Source organism: Bacillus rossius, chromosome 3, assembly GCF_032445375.1.
Source record: "Bacillus rossius redtenbacheri isolate Brsri chromosome 3, Brsri_v3, whole genome shotgun sequence".
Classification (NCBI taxonomy): Eukaryota; Metazoa; Arthropoda; class Insecta; order Phasmatodea; family Bacillidae; genus Bacillus; species Bacillus rossius.
In genome coordinates this window covers 121,257,719-121,270,500 of record NC_086332.1, presented here as the reverse complement: position 1 = coordinate 121,270,500, position 12,782 = coordinate 121,257,719, and the positions used below count along the sequence as shown (strand labels likewise).

Below are 12,782 nucleotides of genomic sequence, written 5' to 3'. Positions count from 1 at the left end.
CACTGACACATGTACTTTGTAAAGTTGATCCCACCACTCCTACAAGAAGGTTTTATGTAATAACATCTGAAGAAGCCATAAAAACTTCATAAATCATGCAAGTTCTGAATAACTTTTGCCTAAGATTTAAGTATTAAAAATTCAATTTTAAGTTCATGATTAATGTAATATACAGTAGAACCCCACTGATGCGACCCCTCACGGTTCCCGGAAAAACGGACTTATAAACATAATGGTTGCAATAGAGAATACATGAAGACATTGAACTGCAACCGGAACAGAAAACCGAGGTTCTGGACGTAGAACCGGAAGCGCGCACACACCTGTATGCGGTCCAGGATCCTGGGCACACGCCGCACGTGGACGTAGCGCAGCTGCAGTCTGCTCTTCTCCTGCTCCATGTCCTTGAGCCAGGCCAGCAGGCGCACCTGGTCGGCCCGGTAGCCGTCCCACGAGGCCAGCCGCTGCTTCACCTCGTCGTGCCGCTCCATGATGCGGGCCAGGGTCTCGTTGTGCAGGTTCGTGAGCGAGTTGAACTGCTCCACCACCGAGCTCTCCTGCCCGTCCGGGGTACTGCTCTTCGACAAGAGCACTGCCTGCTGGCTGGTCAGCAGGTTGTGGTGCACCTGCGACAATCAGGGCCTTCCCCATTACTTCATGTGCCATTCTTGAAAGCCCACAATTAAAAAATAAATACATTAGGCCATAACTGTATGCCTGATCTGCATACAACACATGACATGTAAGGTTTCCAACAAATTCTTTTAATAGACTTGTAATTTTCATCCTAGTCTCAGGATTAACTCAGGCCCCTGAAATTTTGCTCACCTCCCCCCAACCACCCCAACAGCCCTGATGACAGTCAAAGTTCTGGTTTGTAACCACTGAGTGGAGCTGAATACTAGCAACATTCTCTCATCATCATTACTAAAATGTTGATCAAGAAAAAATGTAATATAGAAAAACAAAAAATAAATGCCTTATAATTATCTAAAAATTAAAAATATTAAAACATACATACCAAACTAAATAAAATGAGAACATAAATGATATGAAGTAAATTACAATTAACAACCCACAATTATTACACAATTATCAAAAAGAAATTTTTCACACACACACACACACACATACACACACTTCCATTAGCATTCACTAATATATCACTGTAAACTGTCAAACTAAAACAGCAGTGTGTCTGAAAAACCTAATACTGCTATAGAATACACTAAAATGTAAATAAGGGTGCCACCAAAATAGGAATAAGAAATTAATAATTAACAAATTTTATAATGTTTCCTTTAATATTTTAGTTAAAAAGAAAAAAAGCAACGACAATGATTCTTAACACATTACTTACCAAATCATTTTCAAAAATTTGCTCCTGTATACCAGCATTTCCAGAGTATTTTTGCTATTTGTGCAGTGGGTTCAAACTTAATTACATATTGTTAAGTAATTTTTTTTGTTTTAGGCATAAGAAAGTTTAATGTTTCTAACAGTAAATAGAATGAACAATAAGATGGTAATGTTTTCAAAATAATTCAAAAATAATTCAAAAAGATATAAATAGTTTTTCAAAACCACAAAAATTTGCTCATAAAATTATGTGTAAAAAATACAATAATAATGGAAGCTATCATTAACTTCTGTTGTTAAGGACAACAGTTAAAGTTAGAACAACAATATTGTATGTCTAAGTTCGCCAGTTTAAAAAAAAAAAAAAAAAAAAAAAAAAAAAAAAAAAAAAAAAAAAAAAAAAAAAAAAAAAAAAAAATCCACTACTCAGTTTTTTTTGTAATGTTTAACGCTATGGTATCTTGTGAAACAAGCGTCCGGGCATAACGGAATGTTGCAAGATGAACACATGAAACTGGTACGCTTTGGTTTACAGCCCTTGACAGAGCACACACGACACTGCCTCAGAGTATTTGTTCTCTTCCCGACCTGAGGAATCTTTACAAGGGGGTGCTTTTTGATGCCATCAAGCAATCTTGATGCAGTATCCTGCACTGGTGGCTTGGCAACGGGCGAAGCGCTAGAACAGTCACCTGGCTCATCACATGAGTCATCTAGCAACTGATGACTGTTCTTTTGTACAGGAGTCCTAGTTATGCTCTCAACGCACTCTGAGAGAAAGTCTACAAACTTTGTACGCCTTACGCCAGTGTGTTCCGTCATCACTACAAATGCGTTATATGCCCCCATCAGTAACAAATGGAACACCACCAAATGTTTTGTCCACTTAATTGTCTTTCGAGCCATGGGATAATATTTCACCATTTGGTCAAGATGATCAACAGCCTTCATGTAAGTGTTGTAACTCACTACAATCTCGGGTTTTCTACACTGCACATCACTATAAGAGCCAGCCTTCTGCTTCCTCGGTTTGACATCAACCATAGCAGCTGTGTGCATGGTTGAGATAAGCTTCACAACTCGCTTGTCCTTCCAAAACACTACTCGGACATCACCATCTCGACGGAACACAATTTCTCCCTTTTTTAAATTGTTGGCGGTAGCAACAAGATCTTTGGGAGCACCACGGTTCTGACGAAGTGTTCCAACATGTGTGTGTGTTGACACCCAAAAGCCTTTTACTCAGACCTACACTATTGTAATAATTGTCCATGAAGAGACAATAACCTTTGCCCTTCACGTCTCCCAACAGGTCAATCACTATTTCAGGAATAGTTTTGCCATCACCTGAATATACTGAAAATGAGTAACAATACCCACTGTCAGCCTCGCACAAAATATAGAGTTTTATGTCATACTGGTCGGGTTTGTTTGGCATGAAACCTCGAAACTTGGCTCGACCTCTCCAAGGAATCATGCCCTCATCAAGTGAGAGCATTTTATTGGGTGTGTATACTGAGTGAAATTTGTCTGCAAACAAATCTATTACAGGTTGAATTTTGGTGAGTTTATTGGATGAATCTGCATTACTGTTGTCACTGAAGTGCAGAAATTTAAGAAGTTAAAGAAACCTATTCCTACTCATTATTTTCCCAAAAAATGGTGAATGGTAAATTTCCCTCCTAGTCCAGTAGTCATTTTATTTTTGGTTTCTTGACTTGGCCCATCAAAAAGAAGCCCAAAAACTGCCACATTTCTGTTTCTGTTACTGGTGTCCAGTTTTTGGAAGAAGAATTAGGGTTTATGGTGCCCTGCACAAGAAACTGCTGTTCATATGAATTTGTTTGCGTGACAAACAACTCAATCAACTCGTCCGTGAAAAACAGTTTGAGGTAATCAAAAGGTCTCGGAGGGGGCAAGTTGCCATTATTTAGGGGCCCTGGAGGAGTGATTTTAACACCACTCACGCTTGTGAATGGGATGTTCACAGGAAGTTTATCTGTTTTAGTCCAATTATCTGATGTGGAGCTGATTTTTGAAGTACTTTTTTTAACTTGTTTACTTTTTTTCGTGACTTGCGCAGCACTTTCACATTTTGATGATTCCGATGAACTTTCACTCTCTCTAACGTAATTAACGTCTGAAATATTACTACTAATATCCGTTTCGTCATTTTCCTCGCCCGAACTATCAAAAATATTTGTTCCTTGCAATTTTACACGACTGCGAAACCTCCTCTTGTTCGCCGACGCCATCTTACTCAACTGAGAAAAAATAACTCACTTTCGATACGCATTTGTTTCCGTTGTAAGCCAGCAATTGAAATGCGGAATGCTGGAATCGATAGGTAAAAACATCAGCTTTCGCCGTACCGCATAGCAACTTAGATAACTCAATCCTCAGGCAAGTGATGAGTCGACGAATGCAGCTGTGCACGATCATCGCAAACGCGATGCACGGTACAAGTAAACACATTTCCGTGCGTCGCATTCGCGACGCTTGGCTGTTAATGTGTTAACTAAATGTTTTACAAATTCCTTACAAGTGCGTGCACTGGAAAATCTTTACTAACAGCTACAGTTCATTTTCCACTTTTACACATTCTTAATACACCCTTAAAGTAAACACGTGAAATGAAAATTGCAATCATATTACAAAAAGCAATAAAAACGTGAAACACGCTCCGATGACACGCACCTCGCACAGATGCTGGTGCTCCGCCAGGCTGTGGTAGTCCTCCGGGATGGAGCCAGACAGGAACGACTGCACGTGGAACAGGTACTCCTGCCACAGACGCAGCGCTGCGGCCCCATCCTGTCCCTTGACGAGCCGTGCAGACAGGCGGTGGTACTGCTGGAACGTCTCTCGGAACACCTGCTGCCACAGCTGCAAGCAATGTAGCCCGTTTCTTAGGTCTGTGCGTGCGAATCAAAGCCGTTTTTTAATATGCAATTTGACTTCACCAGGTAGTTTGCTGTTAATTATATTTGAAGCTTCGGTTGTGAAGCAAAGTTTCGTATCTGATGTGAAGCTTAGAGTTTGTTGCAAAGCCTTAAAACATGGATGCCTAAGATTTGCTCCTGAAAATATTTACCTTTTTTTTTTTTGTGTTGAATATGTTTTGCACGAATAAAGTTGGTCACTTAAAAAAATCATATGTGGTACCCAGATTTTTATTTATGAATGCTCAATACTAAAACTATACATTGTTAGTTTATAATTTTTATTTTATGGTGTTATATATCGGACCCAGTTGGTTAATACTTTAACCAGTTCAAACATTACAAAAGTTAAAAAATTTTTTTATTCAATCCAGTATTTTATAAAATAAGTGTAATGCAGCCTTAATGAGAACAATATTCTTAATTCAATTCGACTTTGCAAATATGAAATATTTTAAACATTCAATTTGATGTTCACATTATATGTAAAACACAGGCTTACTGTTTGTAAAAACAACTGCATCACACTTGCTACCAGACATTTGCCCATGTACTTACTCATTGGTAACTGTCAGTATAGTGCTTTTTGAGAACAGTACCAATGAATCTTTAGTAATTCCTAATATTCCAATTCTTCAAAATAGTATACTACATTTTATTTAACATCTTTCACGTTGCATCTAGTGTGTTAGTTTGGCATAACAGTAAATGCAAAAAGGTAAATATTAAAATCTCATTACATTATAGATTAATTTATATATGATGCGATTGAGAAGAAAATTTGTTATTCATAAACATTGACATACTTTGCTATGAAAAAATGCAGAACTGCTGTATGAAAGGTTGACCAAATTAAGTGACTTGATCTTTCTATGAAAAAAAAAAAATGTAATGCAAAAATAAATTACAAATAAAACTTTACTTAAAAATTATTCTTTCAACTTAATTTAATTACAGTTAAATAGAATAAATTGAACTTAATAGGTGCATTTTTTAATGTTCCATGTTGTATCACATTCTCTATTTGAAAGTTAGGAATCTTTCATTTTTCATTCACTGCTACTATCACTATATTTATGTAAATAATCTGAGACCACTTTTTAAATTCTATATTACATACTTACACAGAATACACAATCAGAAACAATAAATAAAACAAACAAAATATCTAGTCTGTAAAATGCCTGTGAAACACGTCACTTCACAGGATTCATTTTTTTCACAAACTATAATTGTCAGGCTATCATTGTTCTTAGTTTGTATGAAATGTTTTACAAAAACGCAACAGTTTGATTCACCTAAAAGAATTATCAAGATCTTGATTAACAAATACAAAAATAAAATAAAAAATTAATTAATTACAGGTTGAACACTTATGTCCATCACGTTATTACATGTAATATATGCATCCAACAAACTTTATTTAAGATGGCACAGGGAGTCTCCTACAATGAAATAATGAAAATACTAACTGTGCAACATGAAAACTACATCGTAACCAGCCAGAGCTATTGGGTTGTTAGTCCGAGGTGATATAACAAATACATTTTGAAAATGTCATTTTAATACATTACAAATGTGCGCTTTGTAGCAGGAACGTCATATACATATATACAAAAACTTACAAATTATTAACAAGGGGGTACAGGGAGATATGGTATTATGTTCTGATATAGTGAGAGCTAGGTTGAAGTTTGGCACATACTTCATAACTGTAGTACGAGATGGAATGTTTAAAGAGTAACCTTCATATATTTTTATAAAACCAGATTCACACCTGGAGAATCTCAACAACAGATGTCTCTGGCTTCACGGGCCTGAGCTCCAAGGCTTTCTCCTTCAGGGACTGCAAATGGCTTTCTGTCTTTCCCAGTGACAGCAGGTGACTTCTCAGAGCCGCCAGCTGGTTCTCAGAGTCCTCATTGGACTTTTCCACCGTGGACAGGCTCTGCGAAACCATGCGATCCGCTCTACACCTCAACAGTTTAACACATACAGTAAGACCAATAATTATCCTCACAACACTCAGCTCAGAAAAAACTTAAACATTTCTAAAATTTTACTAACCTCATACATCTGGTTCGTGCCTGTATTGGGCTATTAATGGCTATCATGAGTGTAACACTTGTGAAAACTGACAGTGAGAAGTGTAAACATAATAAAATGTGGTGACTAACTGGTCACATTGCTGATTTAAAACAGTAATTAAAAAACATTGCCATTCCACTTGCCATTATGCTCATAATAATAATAATAATAATAAACTAAAATAATACAGTATTTTTTACAAACATGATAAATTGACTAGGAGATGTAATACTTAATATTTCATACATTCAAAAATTTTGAGTAATTATTAAAATACTAATTATAGCCAAAATATTGGTATATTTTGACAAATATACAAAATGACAAAAAAATTATACATTTATAAGCATTATTTTTAATCAGCTGTTGGTGGTGCAGCTATTGTCATGTCATTTATTCTAGTTTATTCCGGAACGTCATGTAACAACCAGAGCTACAAATGCTGCCGGTCGGGATCCAAGTTAGTTGTGGAAGTATTTGCACATGGCACAGTGGGGAAGACAAAGAGAGAGGTGGGGGGAAGGAAACTCGCCAACTTAATTGGGGTGAAGTAGCAGAGAGGGGTGAGACGGTGAAGAAATTAAGGTTTGTGTGAGGAAGGGGAGGGCAGCACCGCCCTCCGCCCCTGTAATTACACAGGTCACGACATGCTGCCGACACGGAACAGTGGTACCAACCCACCACTGTCGTAATCCACCCATTAACAGATTGGAAATTGAAAATGGCCGCCACCGCCACCACCTAGCACACTACAACTAATCTTGTACAAAATTCAGTTTGAATAATCCGAAATAATTTGCATCATAAAATTTGATATTATAAAATTCCGAACAAAAGAGCTAAATCTTGTGATGGAATTAAAGAAATTTTATTTTCATTGCCAGATGAATTTGCAAATTTTATATATGGTTTTGTATTGTCAAGGTCATGTAGTAAACTACCTGCAACATACAAATACATATATCTACATGATGTCACATGTAGTTCAAAAATGGCCAGAATGTAAATCAAGGGTCAACAACAAGTAAAGTGAAAAGGAGTCAAATTTCTGACAAGTCACACATATAATTTTTATACATTTAAAAACAATCTAAATATATCACTGGTTGCACATATTAAATTAATTATCATAGTGAAAATATATTTTGCACTATTACACTACTATTATGAATATATTCATGTAAAAATTAATACAGTGTTTGATAGTACATCTGTTTTATTATAATACAAGCAAACAAACTCTTCAGCTTTATAATATTAGTATAGACTATTTGATTTTCATATTGTTTTTGGTACCCTGGTTTTTGTTATTCACATCTTTTGTCTTGTGTTTGTCCTTGTCATGTGCTTTATATTTATGCTATCCTGTGTTTTTTTTAAGAGTAATGTTTGAGTGTGTATTTATTGCATATTTTGTTACATGCCTGCCTCTTAAAGGGCTTTGACTGTTGCCAGGTACTCAAAATGTAAATAAAAAAAATTAAAAAATATATAATTTTGATATTAAAGGATATGAATGCTGTGGCCATGTGGAAGACTACTTGTTATAACAACATGACTGATAATGCCAGGTGTTGGCCACATCTGCAAGATTACATGCTGACTGGGTAAAGAGATTTTGATGTGTAAACATTGTAGCTCTTGGTACACACTATTTGGTAGGAATAAATTTGTGAAAATGGAATGTAAGTCTATGATCGAAATGTGTCACAAACCTGTACATAGTCACTTTTGTAAACATTAAGGGACATACCAAATGTATTGGTGTGCCAAATGAAACTACACTGGAAGATATTTTGTAAACTAAAATAATTCTAATATAAAGAAATAAAGATTTAAAATTGCTAAGAAAACTGGCAATTATAATGATTAAAGAAAATAGTCTCCTTCTGAATTCCCAAGAGGGTTACTAGCACAGCAGTACAGCACGGCCTTAGTAACCTCAAGGAGCAAGGTTTAAACCTTGTCACAGGAAATTTTTTAAACTTTTTTAAGTAACATTTAATATAATATAATAATAATAATGAATAAGCTCAATAAAGGTAAGGTTTGTTTGTAGGAAGTATTTACAGACTGATGTCAGTCATTTAAACACAAACAAATATCCAAACTTTGTTTAATGTTATAATATGCGTTTTAAAATTTTTCAGGTTAATTTTTTGTAATGATATACAAGTATAACTTCTAACATCTGCTGAAAGTTTATACTATAAACTGTTTAGTGAATTTTAACAAGATGTGGTATATTAATAAAATTTATTGTTGAAAACCAGGTAAAAAGCCGAGGTTTTATCGGAACTATTTCAAAAAGTTTAAAATATGCTATCTGTGCTTGATATTTGCAAGCAACGTTTATGATTTAGGTAACGAATTCTAGCGGTGGGTGCAGAAAGTATGTGTGCGAATCGCAACCAGAAATTTTGGTATTTTAAAAGAAACTGTTTTATCAGTTTATTTATCTTGGTCTGTATTATTTTAAAGAATTCTATGTTAAATTTTGTGTCTGGGTTTGGTATCGTAAGTTGATCTGCAACATGAGAACACATAACAAAGGTAAGATGATCAGTGCCATGTTAAGGTACGGAAGTGACGGGCACGCACCTGCTGCACGCCGGCCAGGAAGGTCTTGGTGCGCAGCAGCTCCTCGGAGCACAGTTCCCGGCCGGCCACGCGCGCCTCCGCGACGTCGGCCAGCGAGGAGAGGCACTCTCGCACATCCTCCAGCTTCCTGCCCAGGGCATCCACCTCCTGGCCCAGCGCCTCGCCCGCCCCCGCGCCCACGTCGGCCGCTATCTGGGCCACCAGGCCCTTCAGCTCGCCCAGGCGGGCCCTGTGGGCCGCCAGCGTCTCCTCGCACACCTGCGGCAGCACAGCACACCTTCACCCCTCCACACCCCTCCTCGCCCGCTACCTGGGCCACCAGGCCCTTCAGCTCGCCCAGGCGGGCCCTGTGGGCCGCCAGCGTCTCCTCGCACACCTGCGGCAGCACAGCACACCTTCACCCCTCCACACCCCTCCTCGCCCGCTACCTGGGCCACCAGGCCCTTCAGCTCGCCCAGGCGGGCCCTGTGGGCCGCCAGCGTCTCCTCGCACACCTGCGGCAGCACAGCACACCTTCACCCCTCCACACCCCTCCTCGCCCACGTCGCCCGCTACCTGGGCCACCAGGCCCTTCAGCTCGCCCAGGCGGGCCCTGTGGGCCGCCAGCGTCTCCTCGCACACCTGCGGCAGCACAGCACACCTTCACCCCTCCACACCCCTCCTCGCCCGCTACCTGGGCCACCAGGCCCTTCAGCTCGCCCAGGCGGGCCCTGTGGGCCGCCAGCGTCTCCTCGCACACCTGCGGCAGCACAGCACACCTTCACCCCTCCACACCCCTCCTCGCCCGCTACCTGGGCCACCAGGCCCTTCAGCTCGCCCAGGCGGGCCCTGTGGGCCGCCAGCGTCTCCTCGCACACCTGCGGCAGCACAGCACACCTTCACCCCTCCACACCCCTCCTCGCCCGCTACCTGGGCCACCAGGCCCTTCAGCTCGCCCAGGCGGGCCCTGAGGGCCGCCAGCGTCTCCTCGCACACCTGTGGCAGCACAGCACACCTTCACCCCTCCACACCCCTCCTCGCCCGCTACCTGGGCCACCAGGCCCTTCAGCTCGCCCAGGCGGGCCCTGTGGGCCGCCAGCGTCTCCTCGCACACCTGCGGCAGCACAGCACACCTTCACCCCTCCACACCCCTCCTCGCCCGCTACCTGGGCCACCAGGCCCTTCAGCTCGCCCAGGCGGGCCCTGTGGGCCGCCAGCGTCTCCTCGCACACCTGCGGCAGCACAGCACACCTTCAACCCTCCACACCCCTCCGCGCCCACGTCGCCCGCTACCTGGGCCACCAGGCCCTTCAGCTCGCCCAGGCGGGCCCTGTGGGCCGCCAGCGTCTCCTCGCACACCTGTGGCAGCACAGCACACCTTCACCCCTCCACACCCCTCCTCGCCCGCTACCTGGGCCACCAGGCCCTTCAGCTCGCCCAGGCGGGCCCTGTGGGCCGCCAGCGTCTCCTTGCACACCTGCGGCAGCACAGCACACCTTCACCCCTCCACACCCCTCCTCGCCCGCTACCTGGGCCACCAGGCCCTTCAGCTCGCCCAGGCGGGCCCTGTGGGCCGCCAGCGTCTCCTCGCACACCTGCGGCAGCACAACACACCTTCACCCCTCCACACCCCTCCTCGCCCGCTACCTGGGCCACCAGGCCCTTCAGCTCGTCCAGGCGCGCCCTGTGGGCCGCCAGCATCTCCTCGCACACCTGCGGCAGCACAGCACACCTTCACCCCTCCACACCCCTCCTCGCCCACGTCGCCCGCTATCTGGGCCACCAGGCCCTTCAGCTCGCCCAGGCGCGCCCTGTGGGCCGCCAGCGTCTCCTCGCACACCTGCGGCAGCACAGCACACCTTCACCCCTCCACACCCCTCCACACCCCTCCTCGCCCGCTAACTGGGCCACCAGGCCCTTCAGCTCGCCCAGGCGCGCCCTGTGGGCCGCCAGCGTCTCCTCGCACACCTGCGGCAGCACAGCACACCTTCACCCCTCCACACCCCTCCTCGCCCGCTATCTGGGCCACCAGGCCCTTCAGCTCGCCCAGGCGGGCCCTGTGGGCCGCCAGCGTCTCCTCGCACACCTGCGGCAGCACAGCACACCTTCACCCCTCCACACCCCTCCTCGCCCGCTACCTGGGCCACCAGGCCCTTCAGCTCGCCCAGGCGCGCCCTGTGGGCCGCCAGCGTCTCCTCGCACACCTGCGGCAGCACAGCACACCTTCACCCCTCCACACCCCTCCTCGCCCGCTACCTGGGCCACCAGGCCCTTCAGCTCGTCCAGGCGCGCCCTGTGGGCCGCCAGCGTCTCCTCGCACACCTGCGGCAGCACAGCACACCTTCACCCCTCCACACCCCTCCTCGCCCACGTCGCCCGCTATCTGGGCCACCAGGCCCTTCAGCTCGCCCAGGCGCGCCCTGTGGGCCGCCAGCGTCTCCTCGCACACCTGCGGCAGCACAGCACACCTTCACCCCTCCACACCCCTCCACACCCCTCCTCGCCCGCTAACTGGGCCACCAGGCCCTTCAGCTCGCCCAGGCGCGCCCTGTGGGCCGCCAGCGTCTCCTCGCACACCTGCGGCAGCACAGCACACCTTCAACTCTCCACACCCCTCCACACCAATGCTCGCGTGGCTCCCTACTTTGGAATATGCTCAACCAACATTTATTTGCAGAGCTGGAAAAAAAATAAAGAAAAGAAACATGTTAACTACTAATGGTGTGGAACACTATTCCTCATGTTGTTAGAACATGAGAATTGCTGTTACACCGTTACCCAAACTTACAAGTAACCACCATACACCTACATCAAAAATTCTGAAATATAATAAAATTCAGTGGAAAAAAAAAAGTTTTTCTGTATAGTAAGGTGCAGCATCAACAATGAGTGATGTTAGCATTAACACGTTATTCTAAAAATGGTTTCTTTAAAAAACTGAAAGAAACCAAAAACATTTGGTAATATTAAGTATAGTAAATAGTTTAAATAGCCTTTTACAGGTCCATTGTTATTGTTATATATAGGTGTACAAAATAAATTCCAATACTAATAATTTATGGCGTTTTGTAAAGTGCTAATTTTTGTGTCCTTTACTTATAAAAACGCACAAATTTAATGCAAATTTTTTAAAACCTGATAAAACAATAGATGATGTAAATAACTATGAACCAAGAAAATTTTTTTTTGCTACAAATCAGCATAAATAAGAATATTTGTAAGTAATCACATTTTTTTTGAAAATACTAATAAAAGAGGAAATGTATCCTCCCTGGATAATTGCTGTCCTTAAGGTAAGTCTTCGTACGGAAAGCAACTGAATGTGTGTACACCTTTTCCCTCAAGACTGACTATTTGTACAACAATGTAATAACGATTAAAAAGTTTTTAAAAAAGAACAAAATAACACACGCTCTTTAATACGCTCATAATTGTCAATGTACTAAAACAGCCTGAGATTCAAGGTGAACATGTATAAACGGTAATGCCAAGGAGCCACTCACACCCAGGTGCAGCAGGCAGCGGGCCAGCGCGCGGGCCCGGGACGCCATGGCTGCGTGGCCGCCCGCCGGCTACTGAGCGACGCCGCTCCTCGCCGGCCCGAGCAGGGAGGAGGGGAGGCGGGGAGGTAGCGCAGTCTTTCTCCTCTTTCCCGGCACGGCCACGTTGCGCGTGGCCAACTACTATGGCTGGTTCTTCTTTTGTGCATTCATCGTGTCCCCATACTTCAATACTAATTACAATTTTATGACGGAATTAGAAGAAGCAATAAATAGTTGTAAAAACAAAATTATTATTTAGTATTATTGTTTG

At 43.3% G+C, this 12,782-nt stretch overlaps 2 protein-coding genes across 2 annotated transcripts in view; both read right to left on the bottom strand.

The window, feature by feature from the left end:
- LOC134531208 (muscle-specific protein 300 kDa-like) overlaps positions 1 to 9,258 on the bottom strand; it is an 83,631-nt gene extending 74,373 nt beyond the window's left edge. The window contains exons 1-4 of the mRNA XM_063366867.1: positions 8,991 to 9,258; positions 6,079 to 6,249; positions 4,057 to 4,245; positions 324 to 626 (exon numbers count right to left, since the gene is read on the bottom strand). Of these exons, the coding sequence (XP_063222937.1) occupies positions 324 to 491 (168 nt within the window). The 5' untranslated portion in view covers positions 492 to 626; positions 4,057 to 4,245; positions 6,079 to 6,249; positions 8,991 to 9,258. The remainder of the gene's footprint in view (positions 1 to 323; positions 627 to 4,056; positions 4,246 to 6,078; positions 6,250 to 8,990) is intronic.
- On the bottom strand, positions 1,985 to 12,520 carry LOC134531370 (uncharacterized). Its single transcript, XM_063367071.1, has 24 exons — positions 12,473 to 12,520; positions 11,490 to 11,546; positions 11,341 to 11,418; positions 11,226 to 11,291; positions 11,108 to 11,173; positions 10,999 to 11,055; positions 10,881 to 10,937; positions 10,732 to 10,809; positions 10,617 to 10,682; positions 10,499 to 10,564; positions 10,381 to 10,446; positions 10,263 to 10,328; positions 10,136 to 10,201; positions 10,018 to 10,083; positions 9,900 to 9,965; positions 9,782 to 9,847; positions 9,664 to 9,729; positions 9,546 to 9,611; positions 9,419 to 9,484; positions 9,301 to 9,366; positions 8,991 to 9,248; positions 6,079 to 6,249; positions 4,057 to 4,245; positions 1,985 to 2,038 (listed from the first exon to the last, which is right to left on the bottom strand). The coding sequence occupies exons 1-24, from the start codon at positions 12,518 to 12,520 to the stop codon at positions 1,985 to 1,987; spliced, it is 1,971 nt and encodes a 656-aa protein (XP_063223141.1).
- Positions 12,521 to 12,782: the final 262 nt, after the last annotated feature.